At 54.6% G+C, this 27,165-nt stretch overlaps 1 protein-coding gene across 4 annotated transcripts in view; it reads left to right on the top strand.

Moving 5' to 3' along the window:
* LOC137381500 (T-cell surface glycoprotein CD3 delta chain-like) overlaps positions 1-27,165 on the top strand; it is a 145,119-nt gene that overhangs the window by 48,147 nt on the left and 69,807 nt on the right. For 2 of the 4 annotated variants that reach the window (XM_068054188.1, XM_068054187.1), the window contains 3 exons: positions 5,341-5,472; positions 7,753-7,805; positions 8,463-8,657. In XM_068054188.1, the coding sequence (XP_067910289.1) occupies positions 5,341-5,472; positions 7,753-7,805; positions 8,463-8,522 (245 nt within the window). In that variant the 3' untranslated portion in view covers positions 8,523-8,657. Of the gene's footprint in view, positions 1-5,340; positions 5,473-7,752; positions 7,806-8,462; positions 8,658-19,247; positions 19,269-27,165 lie in introns of those variants that run through there. The other 2 variants (XM_068054190.1, XM_068054189.1) reach the window with 1 other exon arrangement.

The raw sequence follows: 27,165 nt of genomic DNA on the forward strand, positions 1-27,165 counted from the left end.
TACCCCAGTGAAAGTCAGCACCTTCAAGAGAGGACAGGAACCGTACCCCAGTGAGAGTCAGCACCTTCAGGAGAGGAGGGGACCCGTACCCCAGTGAGAGTCAGCACCTTCAGGAGAGGAGGGGACCCGTACCCCAGTGAGAGTCAGCACCTTCAGGAGAGGAGAGGACCCGTACCCCAGTGAGAGTCAGCACCTTCAGGAGAGGAGGGGACCCGTACCCCAGTGAGAGTCAGCACCTTCAAGAGAGGACAGGAACCGTACCCCAGTGAGAGTCAGCACCTTCAGGAGAGGAGGGGACCCGTACCCCAGTGAGAGTCAGCACCTTCAGGAGAGGAGGGGACCCGTACCCCAGTGAGAGTCAGCACCTTCAGGGGAGGAGGGGACCTGTACCCCAGTGAGAGTCAGCACCTTCAGGAGAGGAGGGGACCCGGACCCCAGTGAGAGTCAGCACCTTCAGGAGAGGAGGGGGCCCGTACCCCAGTGAGAGTCAGCACCTTCAGGAGAGGAGGGGACCCGTACCCCAGTGAGAGTCAGCACCTTCAGGACAGGAGGGGACCTGTACCCCAGTGAGAATCAGCACCTTCAGGAGAGGAGAGGACCCGTACCCCAGTGAGAGTCAGCACCTTCAGGAGAGGAGAGGACCCGTACCCCAGTGAGAGTCAGCACCTTCAGGAGAGGAGAGGACCCGTACCCCAGTGAGAGTCAGCACCTTCAGGAGAGGAGAGGACCCGTACCCCAGTGAGAATCAGCACCATCAGGAGAGGAGGGGACCTGTACCCCAGTGAGAGTCAGCACCTTCAGGAGAGGAGAGGACCCGTACCCCAGTGAGAGTCAGCACCTTCAGGAGAGGAGGGGACCTGTACCCCAGTGAGAGTCAGCACCTTCAAGAGAGGACAGGAACCGTACCCCAGTGAGAGTCAGCACCTTCAGGAGAGGAGGGGGCCCGTACCCCAGTGAGAGTCAGCACCTTCAGGAGAGGAGGGGGCCCGTACCCCAGTGAGAGTCAGCACCTTCAGGAGAGGAGGGGACCCGTACCCCAGTGAGAGTCAGCACCTTCAGCAGAGCAGGGGACCCGTACCCCAGTGAGAGTCAGCACCTTCAGGAGAGGAGGGGGCCTGTACCCCAGTGAGAGTCAGCACCTTCAGGAGAGGAGGGGACCCGTACCCCAGTGAGAGTCAGCACCTTCAGGAGAGGAGGGGGCCCGTACCCCAGTGAGAGTCAGCACCTTCAGGAGAGGAGGGGGCCCGTACCCCAGTGAGAGTCAGCACCTTCAGGAGAGGAGGGGACCCTTACCACAGTTAGAGTCAGCACCTTCAAGAGAGGAGAGGACCCGTACCCCAGTGAGAGTCAGTACCTTCAGGAGAGGAGGGGACCCGTACCCCAGTGAGAGTCAGCACCTTCAGGAGAGGAGGGGACCCGTACCCCAGTGAGAGTCAGTACCTTCAGGAGAGGAGGGGACCCGTACCCCAGTGAGAGTCAGTACCTTCAGGAGAGGAGGGGGCCCGTACCTCAGTGAGAGTCAGTACCTTCAGGAGAGGAGGGGGCCCGTACCCCAGTGAGAGTCAGTACCTTCAGGAGAGGAGGGGACCCGTACCCCAATGAGAGTCAGCGCCTTCAGGAGAGGAGGGGACCCGTACCCCAGTGAGAGTCAGCACCTTCAGGAGAGGAGGGGACCCGTACCCTAGTGAGAGTCAGCACCTTCAGGAGAGGAGGGGGCCCGTACCCCAATGAGAGTCAGCACCTTCAGGAGAGGAGAGGAGAGGACCCGTACCCTAGTGAGAGTCAGCACCTTCAGGAGAGGAGGGGGCCCGTACCCCAATGAGAGTCAGCACCTTCAGGAGAGGAGAGGACCCGTACCCCAGTGAGAATCAGCACCTTCAGGAGAGGAGAGGACCCGTACCCTAGTGAGAGTCAGCACCTTCAGGAGAGGAGGGGGCCCGTACCCCAGTGAGAATCAGCACCTTCAGGAGAGGAGAGGACCCGTACCCCAGTGAGAGTCAGCACCTTCAGGAGAGGAGGGGACCCGTACCCCAGTGAGAGTCAGCACCTTCAGGAGAGGAGGGGACCCGTACCCCAGTGAGAGTCAGCACCTTCAGGAGAGGAGGGGACCCGTACCCCAGTGAGAGTCAGTACCTTCAGGAGAGGAGGGGGCCCGTACCTCAGTGAGAGTCAGTACCTTCAGGAGAGGAGGGGGCCCGTACCCCAGTGAGAGTCAGTACCTTCAGGAGAGGAGGGGACCCGTACCCCAATGAGAGTCAGCGCCTTCAGGAGAGGAGGGGACCCGTACCCCAGTGAGAGTCAGCACCTTCAGGAGAGGAGGGGACCCGTACCCTAGTGAGAGTCAGCACCTTCAGGAGAGGAGGGGGCCCGTACCCCAATGAGAGTCAGCACCTTCAGGAGAGGAGAGGAGAGGACCCGTACCCTAGTGAGAGTCAGCACCTTCAGGAGAGGAGGGGGCCCGTACCCCAATGAGAGTCAGCACCTTCAGGAGAGGAGAGGACCCGTACCCCAGTGAGAATCAGCACCTTCAGGAGAGGAGAGGACCCGTACCCTAGTGAGAGTCAGCACCTTCAGGAGAGGAGGGGGCCCGTACCCCAATGAGAGTCAGCACCTTCAGGAGAGGAGAGGACCCGTACCCCAGTGAGAATCAGCACCTTCAGGAGAGGAGAGGACCCGTACCCCAGTGAGAATCAGCACCTTCAGGAGAGGAGAGGACCCGTACCCTAGTGAGAGTCAGCACCTTCAGGAGAGGAGGGGGCCCGTACCCCAGTGAGAATCAGCACCTTCAGGAGAGGAGTGGGCCCGTACCCCAGTGAGAATCAGCACCTTCAGGAGAGGAGAGGACCCGTACCCTAGTGAGAGTCAGCACCTTCAGGAGAGGAGGGGGCCCGTACCCCAATGAGAGTCAGCACCTTCAGGAGAGGAGAGGACCCGTACCCCAGTGAGAATCAGTACCTTCAGGAGAGGAGGGGACCCGTACCCCAATGAGAGTCAGCACCTTCAGGAGAGGAGAGGACCCGTACCCTAGTGAGAGTCAGCACCTTCAGGAGAGGAGGGGACCCGTACCCCAGTGAGAGTCAGCACATTCAGGAGAGGAGGGGGCCCGTACCCCAATGAGAGTCAGCGCCTTCAGGAGAGGAGGGGACCCGTACCCCAATGAGAGTCAGCGCCTTCAGGAGAGGAGGGGGACCCGTACCCCAGTGAGAGTCAGCACTCTCAGGAGAGGAGGGGACACGTACCCCAGTGAGAGTCAGCACTCTCAGGAGAGGAGTGGGCCCGTACCCCAGTGAGAGTCAGCACCTTCAGGAGAGGAGGGGGCCCGTACCCCAGTGAGAGTCAGCACCTTCAGAAGAGGTGGGGACCCGTACCCCAGTGAGAGTCAGCACTCTCAGGAGAGGAGGGGACCCGTACCCCAGTGAGAGTCAGCACTCTCAGGAGAGGAGGGGACACGTACCCCAGTGAGAGTCAGCACTCTCAGGAGAGGAGTGGGCCCGTACCCCAGTGAGAGTCAGCACCTTCAGGAGAGGAGGGGGCCCGTACCCCAGTGAGAGTCAGCACCTTCAGAAGAGGTGGGGACCCGTACCCCAGTGAGAGTCAGCACTCTCAGGAGAGGAGGGGGCCCGTACCCCAGTGAGAGTCAGCACCTTCAGGAGAGGAGGGGACCCGTACCCCAGTGAGAGTCAGCACTCTCAGGAGAGGAGGGGGCCCGTACCCCAGTGAGAGTCAGCACCTTCAGGAGAGGAGGGGACCCGTACCCCAGTGAGAGTCAGCACCTTCAGAAGAGGTGGGGACACGTACCCCAGTGAGAGTCAGCACCTTCAGGAGAGGAGGGGACCCGTACTTCAGTGAGAGTCAGCACCTTCAGGAGAGGAGGGGGCCCGTACCTCAGTGAGAGTCAGCACCTTCAGGAGAGGAGGGGGCCCGTACCCCAGTGAGAGTCAGCACCTTCAGGAGAGGAGGGGGCCCGTACCCCAGTGAGAGTCAGTACCTTCAGGAGAGGAGAGGACCCGTACCCCAGGGAGAGTCAGCAGCTTCAGGGGAGGAGGGGACCCGTACCCCAGTGAGAGTCAGCAACTTCAGGAGAGGAGGGGACCCGTACCCCAGTGAGAGTCAGCACCTTCAGGAGAGGAGGGGACCCGTACCCCAGTGAGAGTCAGCACCTTCAGGAGAGGAGGGGGACCCGTACCCCAGTGAGAGTCAGCACCTTCAGGGGAGGAGGGGACCCGTAGTGAGAATAAGCACCTTCAGGAGAGGAGGGGACCCGTACCCCAGTGAGAGTCAGCACCTTCAAGGGAGGAGGGGACCCGTAGTGAGAATCAGCACCTTCAGGAGAGGAGGGGACCCGTACCCCAGTGAGAGTCAGCAACCTCAGGAGAGGAGGGGACCCGTAGTGAGAGTCAGCAACCTCAGGAGAGGAGGGGACCCGTACCCCAGTGAGAGTCAGCACCTTCAGGAGGAGGAGGGGACCCGTACCCCAGTGAGAGTCAGCAACCTCAGGAGAGGAGGGGACCCGTACCCCAGTGAGAGTCAGCACCTTCAGCAGAGGAGGGGACCCTTACCCCAGTGAGAGTCAGTACCTTCCGGAGAGGAGGGGGCCCCATCCCAACTGAGAGTCAGCAACTTCAGGAGAGGAGGGGGCCCGTACCCCAGTGAAAGTCAGCACCTTCAGGAGAGGAGGGGACCCGTACCCCAGTGAGAGTCAGCACCTTCAGGAGAGGAGGGGGCCCCAACCCAACTGAGAGTCAGCAACTTCAGGAGAGGAGGGGGCCCGTACCCAACTGAGAGTCAGCACCCTCAGGAGAGGAGGGGACCCGTACCTCAGTGAGAGTCAGCACCTTCAGGAGAGTAGGGGACCCGTACCCCAGTGAGAGTCAGCACCTTCAGGAGAGGAGGGGACCCGTACCCCAGTGAGAGTCAGCACCCTCAGGAGAGGAGGGGACCCGTACCTCAGTGAGAGTCAGCACCTTCAGGAGAGGAGGGGGCCCGTACCCAACTGAGAGTCAGCACCCTCAGGAGAGGAGGGGACCCGTACCCCAGTGAGAGTCAGCACCCTCAGGAGAGGAGGGGACCCGTACCTCAGTGAGAGTCAGCACCTTCAGGAGAGGAGGGGACCCGTACCTCAGTGAGAGTCAGCACCCTCAGGAGAGGAGGGGGCCCGTACCCAACTGAGAGTCAGCACCCTCAGGAGAGGAGGGGACCCGTACCCCAGTGAGAGTCAGCACCATCAGGAGAGGAGGGGAGAGAACAGAAATAGAAGAACACATCAATTGCAGTTTGTCCTGATGTTTTTCCATTCTCAATGGACCCTGGTTTAATTTTTGTGATGGTTTCTGCTTCCAGTTTGCCAGAACTGCCTGCATGTTGACCCAGGGACGACGGTGGGGATTGTAATCGGGGATCTCATCGCCACCATTCTCATTGCTGTGGCTGTTTATTGCATTTCCAGTGCCAGCAGAGTCAAGGTTCACCAAGGTAGGAGAGAATGAATCACACTGTCACTGTCACTCCTCAGGCTGAGTGAAGACAATGGGTGGGATTTTGCCGCAGGCTTTGGGGCCTGGTCTCCGGACCAGACTGAGGTCCTGAAGCCCCATCACTGGAGATGAAGTCTCCGGTTCCAATTGCCCCGGCAACCTTGCTGCAGGGGGTGGAACTCGGCAGCAGCGGGAACGATCAACCCCGAACTGGAGCCTTTATTCCAGGTGGAACGGCTGCAGCGACCAAGCTGGGGGAAACCCACCCGGGAATCCCCCCGGGAAAGCTCCCCATGCCGGGAAAGCAATGCAAAGCCATACCGACAAGTGACGCACTGTTAGAGGGTCAGTACTGAGGGAGTGCTGCACTGTCGGAGGGTCAGTACTGAGGGAGTGCTGCACTGTCGGAGGGCCAGTACTGAGGGAGTGCCGCACTGTCAGTGGGTCAGTACTGAGGGAGTGCCGCACTGTTGGAGGGTCAGTACTGAGGGAGTGCCGCACTGTTAGTGGGTCAGTACTGAGGGAGTGCCGCACTGTTGGAGGGTCAGTACTGAGGGAGTGCCGCACTGTCGGGGGGTCAGTACTGAGGGAGTGGTGCACTGTCGGGGGGTCAGTACTGAGGGAGTGCCGCACTGTCAGAGGGTCAGTACTGAGGGAGTGCCACACTGTCGGAGGGTCAGTACTGTGGGAGTGCCACACTGTCGGAGGGTCAGTACTGAGGGATTGCCACACTGTCGGAGGGTCAGTACTGAGGGATTGCCGCACTGTCAGACGGTCAGTACTGAGGGAGTGCCACACTGTCGGAGGGTCAGTACTGTGGGAGTGCCACACTGTCGGAGGGTCAGTACTGAGGGATTGCCACACTGTCGGAGGGTCAGTACTGAGGGAGTGCCGCACTGTTGGAGGGTCAGTACTGAGGGAGTGGTGCACTGTCGGGGGGTCAGTACTGAGGGAGTGCCGCACTGTCAGAGGGTCAGTACTGAGGGAGTGCCACACTGTCGGAGGGTCAGTACTGTGGGAGTGCCACACTGTCAGAGGGTCAGTACTGAGGGATTGCCACACTGTCGGAGGGTCAGTACGGAGGGATTGCCGCACTGTCAGACGGTCAGTACTGAGGGAGTGCCACACTGTCGGAGGGTCAGTACTGTGGGAGTGCCACACTGTCGGAGGGTCAGTACTAAGGGATTGCCACACTGTCGGAGGGTCAGTACTGAGGGATTGCCGCACTGTCAGACGGTCAGTACTGAGGGAGTGCCACACTGTCGGAGGGTCAGTACTGAGGGAGTGCCACACTGTCGGAAGGTCAGTACTGAGGGATTGCCGCACTGTCAGAGAGTCAGTACTGAGGGAGTGCCGCACTGTCGGAGGGTCAGTGTTGAGGGAGTGCCGCACTGTTGGAGGGTCAGTTTTGAGGGAGTGCCGCACTGTCGGAGGGTCAGTATTGAGGGAGTGCCACACTTTCAGAGGGTCAATGTTGAGGGAGTGCCGCACGGTCAGAGGGTCAGTGTTGAGGGAGTGTCGCACTGTCGGAGGGTCTGTACTGAGGGAGTGCTGCACTGTCGGAGGGTCAGTACTGAGGGAGTATCGCACTGTCGGAGGGTCAGTACTGAGGGAGTACCGCTCTGCTAGAGGGGCACTCAAATGATCTGGTCATTATCACACTAACATTTTTTGGATCTTGCTGTGCACAAATTAGCTGTTGTGTTCCCTGCATTACAACAATGACTACATTTCAAAAGCAGGTCATTTACTGGAAAGTACTTTGCGATGTCCTGAGCTGGTGTTGTAGGGTGAAAGGTTGAACAGGTTGGATCTAGAGTTTAGAAGAATGAGAGGTGATCTTATTGGAACATATCAGAGTCTAAGGGGGTTTGGCGGGGTAAATACTGAGAGGATGTTTCCCCTGGTGGGGGAATCTCGAACTAGGGGGCATCGTTTCAGAAGAAGGAGTCTCCCTTTTAAGATGGAGATGAGGAGGAATTTCTTCTCTCAGAGGGTAGTTAATCTTTGGAATTCCGTACCCCACAGTGTACTGGGTTTGGTCACTGAATATATTCCAGGCTGAGTTCGACAGATTTTTGATCTACAAGGGTTTCGAGGATTATGAGGGCCGGCAAGGAAATGGAGTTAAAGCCACAATCAGATCAGGCTATGATCTTATTGAATGGCAGAGCAGGCTCGAGGGGCCGAATGGCCTCCTCCCGCTCCTACTTCTTATGTTCTTCTCGAAAAGCAAGTCTTTCTTTCTGATTTTTGAGAGTTGTCTGTTTTTCTGCAGCTTCTGACCGACAGGCGCTGGTCCTGAATGAGGCCAACACTGCGATTTACTCAGTAAGTGAATAAAGGATAAACCCACCTGTGTGATGTTGGTTTCAGCTGGGTAACTCAGCTCAATAAATCTCCATGGAGGATTCAAATATCCTTCAAATGTGCCAGTGACAAAATGATACTGAGCCCAGAGAGCAGCAAGATCCCAGGCTGTATCCCTGCTCAATACTCAGCTCTGTCTGATTGGCCGTTAAGCTGCACTCACCTATGTGACCTTTGGTTAGGGAGAGGAAAATGCAGCCAGTGTTCCTGACACTCAATCCTGCTCGGAAGTGTGTGGGGAGTGGGATTGCGGGATTGAAGCTGGGGGTGGGGAATGGGGGGATGGAAGTGCGGAATGGGGGATGGGGTTAGTGTTGGAGGTGGAGATGGGGCTGGGAAATGGGGTTGGGATGAGAGTGGGGAATGGGAGTGGGGAATGGGTATTGGGAATGGGGGAGTGGGGTACGGGGGCTTGGGAACGGGGTTGGGGAACGGGGAATGGGGAATGGAGTGGAGAATAGGCGCTGGGGAATGGGGGTAAATCTTAGGGGGCTGAACCCCAGTGTGAGTTGGGGCCTCCAGTGTAAGTAGGATTGTATCCGTGCGACATTCCCCTGAGCAGCTGATGGCTGTTTATTGAGGGACAGGGTTTCTAACCTCCTTCACTTTGATTTGCAGGGAATTGACCAAGTGGACAGACAGGAATACAACCGACTGGAGCACAGGAACAAGAAATGAATTCATTGGCATCTTATCAGACAGTCTGTTCCATAAACAGCCCCTTTGTTCATTATCAAAGCTGCATTGTTAACTCTCCAATAAATGGAAAGTCAGGGTCAGTGACCAGGCAGTGCGGGGGGGGGGGTTCAGTGATGGGGCAGTGGGGGGGGGGGGGGGGTTCAGTGATGGGGCAGTGGGAGGGGGTGGGGTCAGTGACCGAGGGGCCTGATCTGTGAGTGGGGAGCAGTGATCGACCTGACCAGAGCTGTCGGGAACAGGGGCAGTGGCTGGGAGGATCTGAGGATCCCCTCAGAGGCCCACATTAGACCTCCCCAGCCCTGGGTTCCCCCATCCCCCAATCTGCAGCCGGAGGAAACCCCCTCCCCTCCCCACACCCCCTCCCGTCCGAGTGTCAGGTTCCAATCCCAGACAGTGACCTCCTTCCAGAGTCAGCAAAGGCAACAGAGCAGCTTTGAAAATGAAGAGATGAGCAGTTTCAATGTGCAGCCTTTATTAGTCGCAGCTTCTGCTTTTGCTTTGTATATTTTTAACCCTAGCAGCAGCGAATTGTCTGTCCAGATGGAAATGGTGACCGGGACCTTATAAATTGTGTCCCAGCTCTCTGTATCACTGGGCCCCGGGTGTCACTGGGCCTCTGGTGTCACTGGGCTCCGGGTGTCACTGGGCCCCTGGCGTCACTGGGCCCCGGGTGTCACTGGGCTCCGGGTGTCACTGGGCCCCTGGTGTCACTGGGCTCCGGGTGTCACTGGGCCCCTGGTGTCACTGGGCCCCGGGTGTCACTGGGCTCCGGGTGTCACTGGGCCTCTGGTGTCACTGGGCTCCGGGTGTCACTGGGCCCCTGGCGTCACTGGGCCCCGGGTGTCACTGGGCTCCGGGTGTCACTGGGCCCCGGGTGTCACTGGGCCCCGGGTGTCACTGGGCTCCGGGTGTCACTGGGCCCCTGGTGTCACTGGGCTCCGGGTGTCACTGGGCCCCTGGTGTCACTGGGCCCCGGGTGTCACTGGGCTCCGGGTGTCACTGGGCCCCGGGTGTCACTGGGCCCCGGGTGTCACTGGGCTCCGGGTGTCACTGGGCCCCTGGTGTCACTGGGCCCCGGGTGTCACTGGGCCCCTGGTGTCACTGGTCTCTGGGTGTCACTGGGCCCCTGGTGTCACTGGGCTCCGGGTGTCACTGGGCCCTGGCTGTCACTGAGCCCCTGGTGTCACTGGGCCCCGGGTGTCACTGGGCCCCTGGTGTCACTGGTCTCTGGGTGTCACTGGGCCCCTGGTGTCACTGGGCCCCTGGTGTCACTGGGCTCCGGGTGTCACTGGGCCCCTGGTGTCACTGGGCTCCGGGTGTCACTGGGCCCCTGGTGTCACTGGTCTCTGGGTGTCACTGGGCCCCTGGTGTCACTGGGCCCCTGGTGTCACTGGAATCCGGGTGTCACTGGGCCCCTGGTGTCACTGGGCTCCGGGTGTCACTGGGCCCCTGGTGTCACTGGGCTCCGGGTTTCACTGGGCCCCTGGTGTCACTGGGCTCCGGGTGTCACTGGGCTCCGGGTGTCACTGGGCCCCTGGTGTCACTGGGCTCCGGGTGTCACTGGGCCCCGGGTTTCACTGGGCCCCGGGTGTCACTGCGCTCCGGGTGTCACTGGGCCCCTGGTGTCACTGGGCCCCGGGTGTCACTGGGCCCCTGGTGTCACTGGGCTCCGGGTTTCACTGGGCCCCGGGTGTCACTGGGCTCCGGGTGTCACTGGATCCTGGGTATTTATGACTCCACCTCACACAGGGCAGGGTCTGGAAAGCAGACACTCAAGGACAGAGAGAGGGAGGAAGGTTGTGGGGAATCGACTAACATCGCTCCAAGGCCGAGGAGCTCAGTTAGAAACTGGGACTGAGATCAGTTTCACACTGAACCCTCAGGAGAAGGGAAATGAATTTAGACGGAATGGGAGGCAGGAAGTGTTTGAGCTGTTACTGTCTGAGTGGGCTGGAATTTTATTAAGAGAGTTTTACTTGTGCTGTTTGCTGAGAGAGTTTCTTCAGAGATCCACATGGTCAAGGTGACAGCATCGCAAACTCGGTCTCTCTGGTTAAGCAGCTTGCTTCTATTTCTGAGAATCTCTCTGTAATTGTCCATAAACTGTTGTCACAGAATAAACTCCGACTCCAGTCTCTGGTGTCAAATTTCTTGGAGTCTTCCTTTCGTTCCGTCAGTATAAACCTCAGCAGAAACCCCATTAACCAAAGGAAAAATTCAGGGAAGACTGAGTGAACACCAAACTAAACATGTCCAACAACCGGACAGAGAACGCAAACAGCAGGGCATCTGTCAGGGGAGGTTGTGAGCACTCTGTACCAGCTCCAGACAGATGCACCTCGAGCACTGAGTCTGGCTACTGGGCAACATTCAACTGTGGGAGGCAGCACCTTGCAGAGCCACAAGGGACAGAGGCATGAATTCTGGGGAAAGGGAGCAATTGAAGCTTTTCAGTCCAGAAATCAGGTGATGTTTATCAAGGGATGTAAAATAGTTAAGGGAATACAAAGATGAGGTGAGAGTGACTGCCCTTGACATCAGCATTTGACTGAGTATGGCATCAAAGAACTCTAGCAAAACTGGAGTCAATGGGAATCAGTGGGAAAACTCACTGCTGGTTGGAGTCATACCTAGCACTAAGGAAGATCATTGTGGTTGTTGGAGGTCAATCATCTGAGCTCCAGGACATCACTGCAGGAGTTCCTCAGGGTAGTGTCCTAGGCCCAACCATCTTCAGCTGCTTCATCAATGACCTTCCTTCAATCATAAGGTCGGAAGTGGGGATGTTCACTGATGATTGCACAATGTTCAGCACCATTCGCGACTCCTCAGATACTGAAGCAGTCCGTGTAGAAATGCAGCAAGACCTGGACAATATCCAGGCTTGGGCTGATAAGTGGCAAGTAACATTCACGCCACACAAGTGCCAGGCAATGACCATCTCCAACAAGAGAGAATCTAACCATCTCCCCTTGACATTCAACAGCATTACCATCACTGAATCCCCCTCTATCAACATCCTAGGGGCTACCATTGACCAGAAACTGAACTGGAGTAGCCATATAAATACCGTGGCAACAAGAGCAGGTCAGAGGCTAGGAATCCTGCGGTGAGTAACTCACCTCCTGACTCCCCAAAGCCTGTCCACTATCTCCAAGGCACAAGTCAGGAGTGTGATGGAATACTCTCCACTTGCCTGAATGGGTGCAGCTCCAACAACACTTAAGAAGCTCGACACCATCCAGGACAAAGCAGCCCGCTTGATTGGCATCCCATCTACAAACATTCACTCCTTCCACCACCGACGCACAGTGGCAGCAGTGTGTACCATCTACAAGATGCACTGCAGCATTGCACCAAGGCTCCTTAGACAGCACCTTCCAAACCCGCGACCTCTACCAACTAGAAGGACAAGGGCAGCAAATGCATGGGAACATCACCACCTGCAAATTCCCTTCCAAATCACACACCATCCTGACTTGGAACTATATCACCGTTCCTTCACTGTCACTGGGTTAAAATCCTGGAACTCCCTTCCTAACAGCATTGTGGGTATACCTACCCACTGCAGTGGTTCAAGAAGGCAGCTCACCACCACCTTCTCAAGGGCAATTAGGGATGGGCAATAAATGCTGGTCTAGCCAGCGACGCCCACATCCCATGAACAAATGATAAAAAAAGATTAATCCTGAATATTACTTTAATGATACCATGGGGAGTGGACACAGCTCGGAGCAGTAAGCAATCATTTTAACACTGGTATCAGAGAATTCCCCAGCAAACAACTGTCAATTTGCATAATTAACTTGGTGAAAGAGGTGATCAGGCACAATCGCAGAATTATTGGTGCTGCACTGGGGGTGATGGGATCTTTCCGGGTGAATGAATTTAAATGGGCTGAATGGCCTTTCTCAGCTGTAAAGATTTTGTAAAAAGCTGCTGTTTTCTTGTGTTTCACCCCAGTTGTGTGGTCCCACATGTTAAATGGTCACAATTCAGTTCCTGAGTGTTGGAGGTGTGTTTGCATTCTCAGAGGTGGCAGGACAGGTTGAGAAGGCTGTTTAAAAAAAACTTTGAGCTTTATAATGAGAGGCATGGAGTAGAAAAGCAAGGAAGCTTTATAAATCACTGGTTAGGCCCCAGCTGGAGGATTGTGTCTAGTTCAGGGCACCACACTTCAGGAAGGATGTGAAGGGCAATGGAGGAGGTGCAGAAGAGATTTGCTCAAATGGTGCCAGGGATGAGGAACTTCAGATACTTGGAGATACTGGAGAAGTTGCGATTGTTCTTCTTTGAGCAGAGAACGTTTCGAGGAGATTTGATAGAAGTGTTCATAATCATGAAGAGTTTTGATCAAGTGAATAAAGGGCTCAGTCTGGAAATACCAGTGTGAGGTTGATGTCGAGTTACATATTCCATACTAGAAGTTAAGGAAAAGAGATCTTTGGGTAATGGAGTTTTCTTGTTTTCACTAAACCAGTTTGATTTATCTTACCCGACACATCCAGAGATCCTCAACAGCTCCCAGTGCACCACCACCCAACTCTCTTCATCATCTTTCTATTGTTAAGACCAAGGCGGGAGTAATGCACTGTTAATTCAGTCCCACTACTCCACAGGCCATAGCATATTAGTAAAGTTTCCCACCTACTGGAAATAGCCAAATTAGACACTCTATTTGCCCCCCAGAATAAAGCACACCAAACCAGGTTTCTTTAAACAACAACAAAATTAACTGTGTATTAATAAACTAAATCTTAAAACAATAATGAAATAAATATATATATGAAAAGATTTTATAACTTCTTCTTCTTCCTAACCTTCATGCACACACACACACATAAATTCAAAAAGCAGTTAACTGAGGAAAAAAGCTTTTTTAGTGTTCAACTGTTTCTTAGGAATAATAAAAAAATTGGGTTGTAACATTCTGGTAGGATATTTACGGGTCAGTGAGGTGTCCCAGAGTCAAATAGTCAGATGCCACTGGAAGTCTCTCCAGGTGAGGTTGACCAATAGTCTGTGATGGGTAGGCATTCAAGGCAATTCATCTGCAGCAGGCATCATACAGATCTTTCAGCAAAGGGTGTAGCAACAGGTCTACTTGGGTTTTGAAATAGCAGTCTAGCAATAGAAGCTTTCTTGGTCTTTCAGGAACTCCCAAAACACAAGAGGCAACAGGAATCACTCTTGAGGCAGAGATCTTTCCAGAGACTGGAGGTAATAGGCATCTGCTACCTTTAAAATTGCAGGGCTTCCTCTCTGCAAAGCAGTGTTCCTCCACAGACTGCAGCAATTACTCTTTTCCTAGGTCTTTTCTCTCTTCAGAGGTGTTTTCCTCTCTCCAGGCAGACCACAGCCACACTTCAAATGTAGGAATTCTTTTCCCAAGAGAGGCAAATCTTTTTCAGAGTTTGGGTCCTTTGTCTCTGGTCTGCAAACATAGGTCTGAACCAGCTCACAGCAATGCTGGTCAGCTCACTGATCTCTCACTGTGCAAAGTGAAACTAAAACCCTAACAATAAGTCATGTGACAGTCATAAATCTTCTTATCATTTCCCTGTTGACCTGCTTGGAAACAGGTGACTTGCAGTCTGTGCACTTCACTCAGTTCAAACACCAAGTTTCAGCATTCAATGTTCACAGAGAAAAATCCGTTTTCTCCGTTTTTAAAAACACACAGAATTCTTCGCTTTCAAAAAAAAAGCTCTTGTGACACAACTGCATGTGAAAATTGGGAAAAATCTGGAGAGAGAAAGAACCAGATTGTCTGCTGATGCTATACAGTGTATTACACTGCATTGCAGTGCATCACAGTGCCAGTGTGTCCTAGCTCCCTGCAATTGGTTCCTGTGAGCTGCAACCTCTCATACTCGAGTACTTAGTAAGTAGATCGTGTAGGGGATTGTGGTAAGATGAAGGCATCCTGCACTCCTCCAGTCTCAGCACTCACACAACCGCAAGCACTGCTGTGAGCTCCACCCTCACATCACGTCTGAGCATCGTACGGTACGGAGAGCTCCTCTCACACAGTGCACCGTCAAGCAGGCTCCACGCCAGCTAGATGCTCAGGAGGGAGAGGGTTAACAACCTTCATGTTCTAAGGGTTTGTACTGAGAGAAAAGGCACATCTCCCGCATCCCAAAGGATTCCAGAGCTTGTGTCTGTTAATCTAGTTTATATTTTAAATAATTATGTTTTGCCTTTGGGAACCATTGCCACAACTTTGAAATTTAAAAAAATCATTCTCAGCATTTATTTCCCATCCCTAATTTCCCTTGAGAAGGTGGTGGTGAGCTGCCTTCTTGAACCGCTGCAGTCCATGTGGGGTAGGTACACCCACAGTGCTGTTAGGAAGGGAGTTCCAGGATTTTGACCCAGCGACAGTGAAGGAACGGTGATATAGTTCCAAGTCAGGATGGTGTGTGACTTGGAGGGGAACTTGCAGGTGGTGGTGTTCCCATGTATTTGCTGCCCTTGTCCTTCGAGGTGATAGAAGCAAAATACTGCAGTGTTGGAAATCTGAAATAAAAACAGAAAGTGCTGGAAATATTCAGGTGGTTTTGCAGCATCTGTGCAGAGAGAAACAGTTATTGTGGAATGTGAATTAAGTTCCACTCACACACTTATTCAGGTTGCACGACAGAAACAGTTCCTGGCTGGACAAGTCCTTTATTTTCAGGGGAAGGATAGGAGGAGACAGAGGGGAGGAGAATGGGGACAGGAGAGGAGAGGGAGGAGGGAGAATGTAGGAGGAGGGAAGGGGAGAGGGGGACTAGAGGACGATGGGAAGTGCAGGGACGAGGGGAGGGAAGGGGAGTGGGGAATGGGAGAGGGGGACAGTAAGGGGAGGGGAGAAGGGGAGGGGGAAGGGGAGTGCAGGAGGAGGGGAGAGGTGGGAAGGGAGAGAGGGAGTGTCGGAGGAGGGGAGGGGAGAAGGGCAGGGAGGGAGAAGGGGAGGAGGGGAGGGAGAGGGGCACAGTAGGAGGAGGGGAGGGGAGAAGGGAAGGATAGGGAGATGGGGTGTGCAGGAAGAGGGGAGGGGAGGGAGAGAGGGTGTGTAGGAGGAAGAGAGGGAGGGAGAGTATAAGTGTAGGAGGAGGAGAGGGGAGAAGGGGAGCAGAGGGAGATGGGGAGTGCAGGAGGAGGGGAGGGAGAGAGGGTGTGTAGGAGGAAGAGAGGGAGGGAGAGTATAAGTGTAGGAGGAGGGGAGGGGAGAAGGGAAGCAGAGGGAGATGGGGAGTGCAGGAGGAAGGGAGGGGAGTGGATTAAATTAGTTTCATCTTCTCTCCCCAGTAGGTCTATCCAGGGAGTAACTGAATGAGGTCGAGCAGAGTTGCCCATTCTGTATTGAATTATTGTTCTTCGCTCAGCCACTGCAATTGTCCTCAGTGCCCTGGGGTCCCCGTGATGACGATAAACCATGGCCCATTGGATGGGAACAGGATTGGCATCAGCTGTGGTAACACTGCTGTTCAATAACCTGTCTAAGCTGACACTTAAGTCAAGTGCTGGAGGCCAGAGTCAGAACCAGGAGTAAATATTGTGGGGAGGGGAAGAGCAGAGGGGTAATTCTGAAATCCCACACTCCTAGTGCAGGGGCTACACTCCCAGTGTGCGAGACATACTCCCAGTGTGGAGGATACACTCCCAAAGCAGGGATATACTCCCAGTGCAGTGGATACATCCCCAGAGTGCGGGATAAATTCCCAGTGTGGGGGTCTACCATTTCAGTGCGAGGGATATACGCCCCGTATGGGGGGCTACACCCCCAGCATGGGGACTACACTCCCAATGCAGGGATACATTCTCCATGCGGAGGGCTACACCCTCAGTGCGGGGGATACACTCCCAGCGTGGGGGATACACTCCCAGTGCGGGGGATACACTCCCAGAGCAGGAATACACTCCCAGTGCGGGGGATACACTCCCAGTGCGGGGGATACACTCCCAGAGCAGGAATACGCTCTCAGTGCATGGGATACACTCCCAGTGTGCAGGATAAACTCCCAATATGAGGGTCCACACCCCCAGTGCGGGGGATACACTTGCAGTGCAGGAATACATTCCCAGAGCAGGAATACGCTCTCAGTGCGTGGGATACACTCCCAGTGTGGGGGATACACTCCCAGAGCAGGAATACACTCCCAGCGTGGGGGATACACCCCCAGTGTGCAGGATAAACTCCCAATTTGGGGGTCTACACCCCCAGTGCGGGGGATACACTTGCAGCGCAGGGATACATTCCCAGTGTGTGGGATACACTCCCAGGGGATGAGGTTGGGAATTTGGGTGCAGTGGCCCTGGTATTCCCACACATGTTTCTAGTGTGACCCACACTGGGTGTGAAGGATTGCTGAATCAGCCCTGTAATTAGACAGACTGTCCCAACACGTCCGCCATGTTAAAGGTTGGGAGCGGAACTGAGCTCTGCCCTGATCCGATTTAACGGACGTTGGTGAGTTCAGCATCAAAGCAAATTTTACAGAGCAAGATACAAACACACATACACACAGATTTTAAACAAAGACTGCAGGCAATGCAGGTTCATTCCAGCTCAACAAAGATGTTGGGACAAAAACAAGAATTGCTGGAACCACTCAGCAGGTCTGGCAGCATCTGTGGAAAGAGAAGCAGAGTTAACATTTCGGGTCAGTGACCCTTCTTCGGAACATTTTTCCACAGATGCTGCCAGACCTGCTGAGTGATTCCAGCAATTCTTGTTTTTGTTTCAGATTTCCAGCATCCGCAGTATTTTGCTTTTATTAAAGATGTTGGGACATTGCCTGTCTACCTTATTGATAATATTCAGGATTCCCAGGATTGGTCCCAATAACATGTTGTGTCCTTTGGTGATCAGCACAAATTTATGATCCTGATGGAACACAATGAGCTCCATCAGCCTTGACAAGGTGTTTGCTGCAGTCCCTGATCATTGTGACTACTGTCACTTCCCTTCCCGTTTACCTGGGATTGTCCAGTTTTCCAGCAGACAGTCTGGAACTTTCTAAAGTGCAAATCGGAGACAAAGTTCGATCAAATAAAAGGCCCGTTTCTGCTATCACGCACGATGTGGAATGTTATTCATTATTAATAGTTATATTAGTTACTAGGTTAATTTTTTCAGAAGAAGGCAAAGCTCAGAACTCAGCTCCTGATTTTCCGTTCCCCAGGTCCTTCCCCTTCCCTAACCGCCTTCTCAATCATTCCCTCATTCCCTCCTCCTCTCCTCTGTCTCTTCCCCTTCTCCTACCCTCCGCACCCCTCTTCCCTACCCTCTCCCCTCACATCCCTCCTCCACTCCCCTACACTCCTCTCCCCACCCTATCCCTCCCCTCCCCTCTCCTGTCCCCTCCTCACCTCCTGTATCCCATTCCACACACCCTCCACGTGACGATGAATTTTAAGGAAGCTTTAATATATAATTGCTCCAGCATTCCCACCTGTGCCTTCAGCTGCCAGGGCTCCAAGCTCTGGAATTCCTGTCTCTCACCCCCTCCCCACCCATATCCCCTACCCTCTCCCCTCTCTTCCCTCCTCTCTTCCCCTCCCCGTCTCTCTCCTCTGTGATAAACCTTTGTTTGTTGTCGTGTTTGTGGTTGAAGATGGGTCTCACTGTATATTTCCAATGAGGTTGAGTGAATGAGGTTGTGAGGGGATGAGGTTGTGAGTGAATGAGGTTGTGAGGGGATGAGGTTGTGAGGGGATGAGGTTGTGAGTGAATGAGGTTGTGAGGGGATGAGGTTGTGAGGGGATGAGGTTGTGAGTGAATGAGGTTGTGAGTGAATGAGGTTGTGAGGGGATGAGGTTGTGAGTGAATGAGGTTGTGAGTGAATGAGGTTGTGAGGGGATGAGGTTGTGAGGGGATGAGGTTGTGAGTGAATGAGGTTGTGAGGGGATGAGGTTGTGAGTGAATGAGGTTGTGAGGGGATGAGGTTGTGAGTGAATGAGGTTGTGAGGGGATGAGGTTGTGAGTGAATGAGGTTGTGAGGGGATGAGGTTGTGAGGGGATGAGGTTGTGAGTGAATGAGGTTGTGAGGGGATGAGGTTGTGAGGGGATGAGGTTGTGAGTGAATGAGGTTGTGAGGGGATGAGGTTGTGAGGGGATGAGGTTGTGAGTGAATGAGGTTGTGAGGGGATGAGGTTGTGAGGGGATGAGGTTGTGAGTGAATGAGGTTGTGAGGGGATGAGGTTGTGAGGGGATGAGGTTGTGAGTGAATGAGGTTGTGAGGGGATGAGGTTGTGAGTGAATGAGGTTGTGAGGGGATGAGGTTGTGAGGGGATGAGGTTGTGAGGGGATGAGGTTGTGAGGGGATGAGGTTGTGAGTGAATGAGGTTGTGAGGGGATGAGGTTGTGAGGGGATGAGGTTGTGAGTGAATGAGGTTGTGAGGGGATGAGGTTGTGAGGGGATGAGGTTGTGAGTGAATGAGGTTGTGAGGGGATGAGGTTGTGAGGGGATGAGGTTGTGAGTGAATGAGGTTGTGAGGGGATGAGGTTGTGAGGGGATGAGGTTGTGAGTGAATGAGGTTGTGAGGGGATGAGGTTGTGAGTGAATGAGGTTGTGAGGGGATGAGGTTGTGAGGGGATGAGGTTGTGAGGGGATGAGGTTGTGAGGGGATGAGGTCTGGTCCACGTGCAGTTAATGTGAACTCGGTCACTCATTGTTCGAGTCTGTGATTGACGTTTTTCTCCTTTTTTTTCAGCTCCTGTTTCTATGACGATTGGTGAGTTATCATTTTATACAACAACAGGTCAAAGGTCTCCCTCTGTTAAAGATATTCTGCTCAATTGCAGCAAGTACTTTGGTAACAGACAGATGTTCCTAACTCCCAATGATTTGTACAGAGAGTGATCAACACCCTCCACCCCCCCGAGCAATGTGGATCTCCCCGTCTTCCCGCTTCTCCATTCATAGCCAGTGTTTGCTTCCTCTGCTTCAGCCCATCCTCTGTTGCCCTCAGTAAGTGACCTCCTATTGCGCGGCTGGATTTATTTGTCGGGATGGTGTGATCAAAATAAAGATCACTCACATCACACAGCCTGCTCATTTCCTGAAACAACCACGATCAAATCCAGACTGATTCCCTCATCTTCCCAGCCCCATTCATTACCCCTTCCTCTTCCCCCACCCCCATTCATTACCCCTTCCTCTTCCCCCACCCCCATTCATTACCCCTTCCTCTTCCCCCACCCCCATTCATTACCCCTTCCTCTTACCCCAACCCCATTCATTACCCCTTCCTCTTCTCCCAGCCCCATTCATTACCCCTTCCTCTTCTCCCACCCCCATTCATTACCCCTTCCTCTTCCCCCACCCCCATTCATTACCCCTTCCTCTTCCCCCACCCCCATTCATTACCCCTTCCTCTTCCCCCACCCCCATTCATTACCCCTTCCTCTTACCCCAACCCCATTCATTACCCCTTCCTCTTCTCCCAGCCCCATTCATTACCCCTTCCTCTTCTCCCACCCCCATTCATTACCCCTTCCTCTTCCCCCACCCCCATTCATTACCCCTTCCTCTTCCCCCACCCCCATTCATTACCCCTTCCTCTTCCCCCACCCCCATTCATTACCCCTTCCTCTTCCCCCAACCCCATTCATTACCCCTTCCTCTTCCCCCCACCCCCATTCATTGCCCCTTCCTCTTCCCCCAGCCCCATTCATTACCCCTTCCTCTTCTCCCAGCCCCATTCATTACCCCTTCCTCTTCTCCCAGCCCCATTCATTACCCCTTCCTCTTCCCCCACCCCCATTCATTACCCCTTCCTCTTCCCCCACCCCCATTCATTACCCCTTCCTCTTCCCCCACCCCCATTCATTACCCCTTCCTCTTACCCCAACCCCATTCATTACCCCTTCCTCTTCTCCCAGCCCCATTCATTACCCCTTCCTCTTCTCCCACCCCCATTCATTACCCCTTCCTCTTCCCCCACCCCCATTCATTACCCCTTCCTCTTCCCCCACCCCCATTCATTACCCCTTCCTCTTCCCCCACCCCCATTCATTACCCCTTCCTCTTACCCCAACCCCATTCATTACCCCTTCCTCTTCTCCCAGCCCCATTCATTACCCCTTCCTCTTCTCCCACCCCCATTCATTACCCCTTCCTCTTCCCCCACCCCCATTCATTACCCCTTCCTCTTCCCCCACCCCCATTCATTACCCCTTCCTCTTCCCCCACCCCCATTCATTACCCCTTCCTCTTCCCCCAACCCCATTCATTACCCCTTCCTCTTCCCCCCACCCCCATTCATTGCCCCTTCCTCTTCCCCCAGCCCCATTCATTACCCCTTCCTCTTCTCCCAGCCCCATTCATTACCCCTTCCTCTTCTCCCAGCCCCATTCATTACCCCTTCCTCTTCCCCCAGCCTCATTCATTACCCCTTCCCCTTCCCCCACCCCCATTCATTACCCCTTCCTCTTCTCCCAGCCCCATTCATTACCCCTTCCTCTTCCCCCAGCCCCATTCATTACCCCTTCCTCTTCCCCCACCCCCAGTCATTACCCCTTCCTCTTACCCCAACCCCATTCATTACCCCTTCTTCTTCCCCCACCCCCATTTATTACCCCTTCCTCTTACCCCAACCCCATTCATTACCCCTTCCTCTTCCCCCACCCCCATTCATTACCCCTTCCTCTTCTCCCAGCCCCATTCATTACCCCTTCCTCTTCTCCCAGCCCCATTCATTACCCCTTCCTCTTCCCCCAGCCCCATTCATTACCCCTTCCTCTTCCCCCACCCCCAGTCATTACCCCTTCCTCTTACCCCAACCCCATTCATTACCCCTTCTTCTTCCCCCACCCCCATTTATTACCCCTTCCTCTTACCCCAACCCCATTCATTACCCCTTCCTCTTCCCCCACCCCCATTCATTACCCCTTCCTCTTCTCCCAGCCCCATTCATTACCCCTTCCTCTTCCCCCACCCCCATTTATTACCCCTTCCTCTTACCCCAACCCCATTCATTACCCCTTCCTCTTCCCCCACCCCCATTCATTACCCCTTCCTCTTCCCCCACCCCCATTCATTACCCCTTCCTCTTACCCCAACCCCATTCATTACCCCTTCCTCTTCCCCCACCCCCATTCATTACCCCTTCCTCTTCCCCCACCCCCATTCATTACCCCTTCCTCTTACCCCAACCCCATTCATTACCCCTTCCTCTTCCCCCACCCCCATTCATTACCCCTTCCTCCTCCCCCACCCCCATTAATTACCCCTTCCTCTTCCCCACCCCCATTCATTACCCCTTCCTCTTCCCCCACCCCCATTTATTACCCCTTCCTCTTCTTCCAGCCCCATTCATTACCCCTTCCTCTTTTCCCACCCCCATTCATTACCCCTTCCTCTTCCCCCACCCCCATTCATTACCCCTTCCTCTTACCCCAACCCCATTCATTACCCCTTCCTCTTTTCCCAGCCCCCATTCATTACCCCTTCCTCTTCTCCCACCCCCATTCATTACCCCTTCCTCTTCCCCCAGCCCCATTCATTAACCCTTCCTCTTCTCCCAGCCCCATTCATTACCCCTTCCTCTTCCCCCACCCCCATTCATTACCCCTTCCTCTTCCCCCAGCCCCATTCATTACCCCTTCCTCTTCCCCCAACCCCATTCATTACCCCTTCCTCTTCCCCCAGCCCCATTCATTACCCCTTCCTCTTCCCCCAACCCCATTCATTACCCCTTCCTCTTCTCCCAGCCCCATTCATTACCCCTTCCTCTTCCCCCACCCCCATTCATTACCCCTTCCTCTTCCCCCAGCCCCATTCATTACCCCTTCCTCTTTCCCCACCCCTATTCATTACCCCTTCCTCTTCCCCCACCCCCATTCATTACCCTTCCTCTTCCCCCACCCCCATTCATTACCCCTTCCTCTCCCCCACCCCCATTCACTACCCCTTCCTCTCCCCCACCCCATTCACTACCCCTTCCTCTCCCCCACCCCCATTCACTACCCCTTCCTCTTCCCCCACCCCCATTCATTACTCCTTCCTCTCCTCCCACCCCCATTCACTACCCCTTCCTCTTCCCCCACCCCCATTCACTACTCCTTCCTCTCCCCGCACCCCCATTCACTACCCCTTCCTCTCCCCACCCCCATTCACTACCCCTTCCTCTCCCCACCCCCATTCACTACCCCTTCCTCTCCCCAACCCCATTCACTACCCCTTCCTCTTCCCCCACCCCCATTCATTACCCCTTCCTCTCCCCACCCCCATTCACTACCCCTTCCTCTTCCCCCACCCCCATTCATTACCCCTTCCTCTTCCCCACCCCCATTCATTACCCCTTCCTCTCCCCACCCCCATTCACTACCCCTTCCTCTCCCCATCCCCATTCACTACCCCTTCCTCTTCCCCACCCCCATTCATTACCCGTTCCTCTCCCCACCCCCATTCACTACCCCTTCCTCTCCCCACCCCCATTCACTACCCCTTCCTCTTCCCCACCCCCATTCATTACCCCTTCCTCTTCCCCCACCCCCATTCATTACTCCTTCCTCTCCCCCACCCCCATTCACTACCCCTTCCTCTTCCCCCACCCCCATTCATTACTCCTTCCTCTCCCCCACCCCCATTCACTACCCCTTCCTCTCCCCACCCCCATTCACTACCCCTTCCTCCCCCCACCCCCATTCACTACCCCTTCCTCTCCCCACCCCCATTCACTACCCCTTCCTCCCCCCACCCCCATTCACTACCCCTTCCTCTCCCCACCCCCATTCACTACCCCTTCCTCTCCCCACCTCCATTCGTTACCCCTTCAATCAGGACCCCCATCTGATATTGAACCCAATGGCCTGTAATTTCCCAAGCTGACCTTTGCCCCTGTTAAAGGCTGGATGTGGGGTTGTGGTGGTTGCACAGAGGGTTAAGGAGGGGAGGGGGAAGAGTTAGGGGTAGGTGGTGAGGGGGTTAAGGGGGAGGGGTTTGGGTGTAGGGGGGAGGTTGGGGGATGGGGTTAAAGGGAGGTGAGGGTTTGGGGATGGGGTGTTAAGGGCAGGGGGGTGGGGGGGGGGTGTCTCTGCTATGGCTGCTACCCCCTGTGCAAGTCTGAGAGAATCTGAACTCCGGAGAATGTGGGGTGCAGACCCTTCCCGATTAAACATTCAGCCCGAGCCACTCCCGGGTTTTAACGTCACTGCTCAATATCTCCCTTTTCTCCAACTACTTTTCCTGACTCCGCACCCAGATATTCAGCCTTTGTGGAACCAGCCTGTTAAACGATGGGTTTTGATGTTGCTCCTGTTTTATTGGAAATTTTGACGTGTGAATTTGCCGCACAGAGGCAAGTGTGTGATTGACAGCTGCATAAAGCACAGTCCAGTTAAAGTCCAGTTAAAGTCCAGTTAAAGTGCCTGATCAGGAAACAACATGGGGGTCTGCATCTCAATTCCAGAACATCAGGAAATTGTTTCAAAACAGAGACAGAGTGAATGATAGAGAGACGGGGGTGAGAGAGAGTGAGAGAGACAGGGGAGAGAGAGAGACAGGAGAGAGAGAGACAGGGAGAGTGGTGAGAGAGAGAGAGAGAGACAGGGAGAGTGGTGAGAGAGAGAGAGAGAGAGAGACAGGGAGACAGGGAGAGTGGGAGAGAGAGGGAGAAGACAGGGGAGAGAGAGATTGAGAGAGACAGGGAGAGAGAGTGAGAGAGAAAGAGACAGGGAGAGAGAGAGACAGGAAAGGGAGAGACAGGGAGAGAGAGTGAGAGAGAAAGGGAAAGAGAGAAAGAGACAGGGAGAGAGAGAGACTGGGAGAGAGAGAGAGACAGGGAGAGAGAGAGAGACAGGGAGAGAGGGGTGAGAGAGACGGAGAGAGAGGAGAGAGGGTGAGAGAGACAGGGAGAGAGAGAGAGACAGAGGGTGAGAGAGACAGGGAGAGAGAGAGACAGAGAGAGAGAGAGAGAAAGGGAGGGAGAGAGAGAGTGAGAGACAGGGAGAAGAGAGTGAGAGACAGGGAGAGAGAGAGACAGGGAGAGAGAGTGAGAGACAGGGAGAGGAGAGAGTGAGAGACAGGGAGAGAGAGTGAGAGAGAGAGTGTCAGGGAGAGAGAGTGAGTGAGAGAGAGAGAGAGACAGGGAGAGAGAGAGAGAGAGAGAGGGAGAGGGTGAGAGAGACGGAGAGAGAGGGAGAGGGTGAGAGAGACAGGGAGGGAGAGAGAGACAGAGGGTGAGAGAGACAGGGAGAGAGAGAGAGACAGAGAGAGAGAGAGAGAGAAAGGGGAGGGAGAGAGAGAGAGAGACAGTGAGAGAGAGTGAGAGACAGGGTGAGAGAGAGTGAGAGACAGGGAGAGAGAGTGAGAGAGAGAGTGTCAGGGAGAGAGAGTGAGTGAGAGAGAGAGAGAGACAGGGAGAGAGAGAGAGAGAGAGAGGGAGAGGGTGAGAGAGACGGAGAGAGAGGGAGAGGGTGAGAGAGACAGGGAGGGAGAGAGAGACAGAGGGTGAGAGAGACAGGGAGAGAGAGAGACAGAGAGAGAGAGAGAGAGAGAGAGAGAGAGAGAGAGACAGGGAGAGAGAGTGAGAGAGAGACAGGGAGAGAGAGAGAGAAAGGGAGGGAGAGAAGAGTGAGAGACAGGGAGAGAGAGTGAGAGAGAGAGCGTCAGGGAGAGAGAGTGAGAGAGAGAGAGAGAGAGACAAAGGGAGACAGAGAGAGAGACAGGGTGAGAGAATGAGAGGAAAGAAGGGAGATGATGAGGAGAGAGGAGAGGAGAGAGAGTGAGAGAGATGGAGAGAGAGTGAGAGACTCCAGGGAGAGAGAGAGAGTGAGAGAGAGAGACAGGGAGAAAGGGTGAGAGGGAAAGAGAGAAAGAGACAGGAAGAGAGAGAGAGGCAGGGAGAGAGAGGAGACAGGGAGAGAGAGAGAGAGACAGGGAGGGAGAGACAGCTAGAGACAGGGAGAGAGTGAGAGAGACAGAGAGAGAATGAGAGAGACAGGGAGAGAGAGTGAGAGACCGGGAGAGAGAGTGAGAGACCGGGAGAGAGAGTAAGAGATCCAGGGAGAGAGTGAGAGACAGGGAGAGAGAGTGAGAGAGAGAGCGTGAGAGAGACGGGGAGAGACAGGGAGAGAGAGTGAGAGAGAAAGAGACAGGAAGAGAGAGAGAGAGACAGGGAGAGAGAGAGAGAGACAGAGACAGGGAGAGAGAGGGAGGGAGAGAGAGAGTGAGAGATCCAGGGAGAGAGAGAGAGACAGTGAGAGAGAGCAACAGAGAGAGAGAGTAGACAGGGAGAGAGAGGGAGGGAGAGAGAGTGAGAGATCCAGGGAGAGAGAGAGAGACAGTGAGAGAGAGCAACAGAGAGAGAGAGTGAGATCCAGGAGAGAGAGAGACAGGGAGAGAGTGAGAGAGACAAGGAGAGACAGGGAGGGAGAGAGAGAAAGAGACAGGGAGGGAGAGAGAGAAAGAGACAGGGAGCGAGAGCGAGAGAGACAGGGAGAGAGAGTGAGAGAAAGGGAGAGAGAGTGAGAGATCCAGGGAGAGAGAGAGAAAAAGAGACCGGGAGAGAGAGTGAGAGATCCAGGGAGGGAGAGAGAGAGAGAGAGACAGGGAGAGGGAGAAAGAGACAGGGAGGGAGAGAGAGAGAGAGACAGGGAGAGAGAGTGAGAGAAAGGGAGAGAGAGTGAGAGATCCAGGGAGAGAGAGAGAAAAAGAGACCGGGAGAGAGAGTGAGAGATCCAGGGGAGAGAGAGTGAGAGAGACAGAGGGAGAGAGAGACAGGGGAGGGAGAGAGAGAGAGACAGGGAGAGAGTGAGAGAGAAAGGAGAGAAAGACAGAGAGACGGGGAGAGAGAGAGAGAGAAAGGGAGAGACAGAGAGAGAGAGACCGGGAGAGAGAGAGAGAGACAGGGAGAGAGAGGAAGAGACAGGGAGAGAGAGTGGGAGACAGGGGGAGAGAGTGAGAGGGAAAGAGAGAGAGAGACAGGGAGAGACAGAGAGAGAGAGACCCGGAGAGAGAGAGAGAGACAGGGAGAGAGAGGAAGAGACAGGGAGAGAGAGTGGGAGACAGGGGGAGAGAGTGAAAGGGAAAGAGAGAGAGAGACAGGGAGAGAGACAGGGAGAGAGTGAGAGAGAAAGGGAAAGAGAGAGAGAGGGAAAGCGAGAGAGAGAGAGAGAGACAGGGAGAGAGAGAGAGAGAGAGGGAGAGAGAGAGTGAGAGACAAAGGGAGAGAGTGAGAGGGAAAGAGAGAGAGTGAGAGGGAAAGAGAGAGAGAGAGAGAGAGAGAGAGAGAGTGAGAGGGGAAAGAGAGAGAGCGAGAGAGAGAGAGAGTGAGAGGGAAAGGGAGAGAGAGTGAGAGATGCAGGGAGAGAGAGTGAGAGACAGGGAGAGAGAGAAAGAGACAGGGAGAGAGACAGTGAGAGAGAGAGAGAGAAAGGGAGAGAGAGAGAGACAGGGAGAGAGACAGGGAGAGAGACAGGGAGAGAGAGAGTGAGAGAGAGACAGGGAGAGAGACAGGGAGAGAGAGAGTGAGAAAGAGACAGGGAGGGAGAGAGAGAAAGAGACAGGGAGGGAGAGAGAGAGAGAGACAGGGAGAGAGAGTGAGAGAAAGGGAGAGAGAGTGAGAGATCCAGGGAGAGAGAGAGAAAAAGAGACCGGGAGAGAGAGTGAGAGATCCAGGGAGAGAG

This window comes from Heterodontus francisci, chromosome 22 (genome assembly GCF_036365525.1).
Source record: "Heterodontus francisci isolate sHetFra1 chromosome 22, sHetFra1.hap1, whole genome shotgun sequence".
NCBI classification, from domain to species: domain Eukaryota; kingdom Metazoa; phylum Chordata; class Chondrichthyes; order Heterodontiformes; family Heterodontidae; genus Heterodontus; species Heterodontus francisci.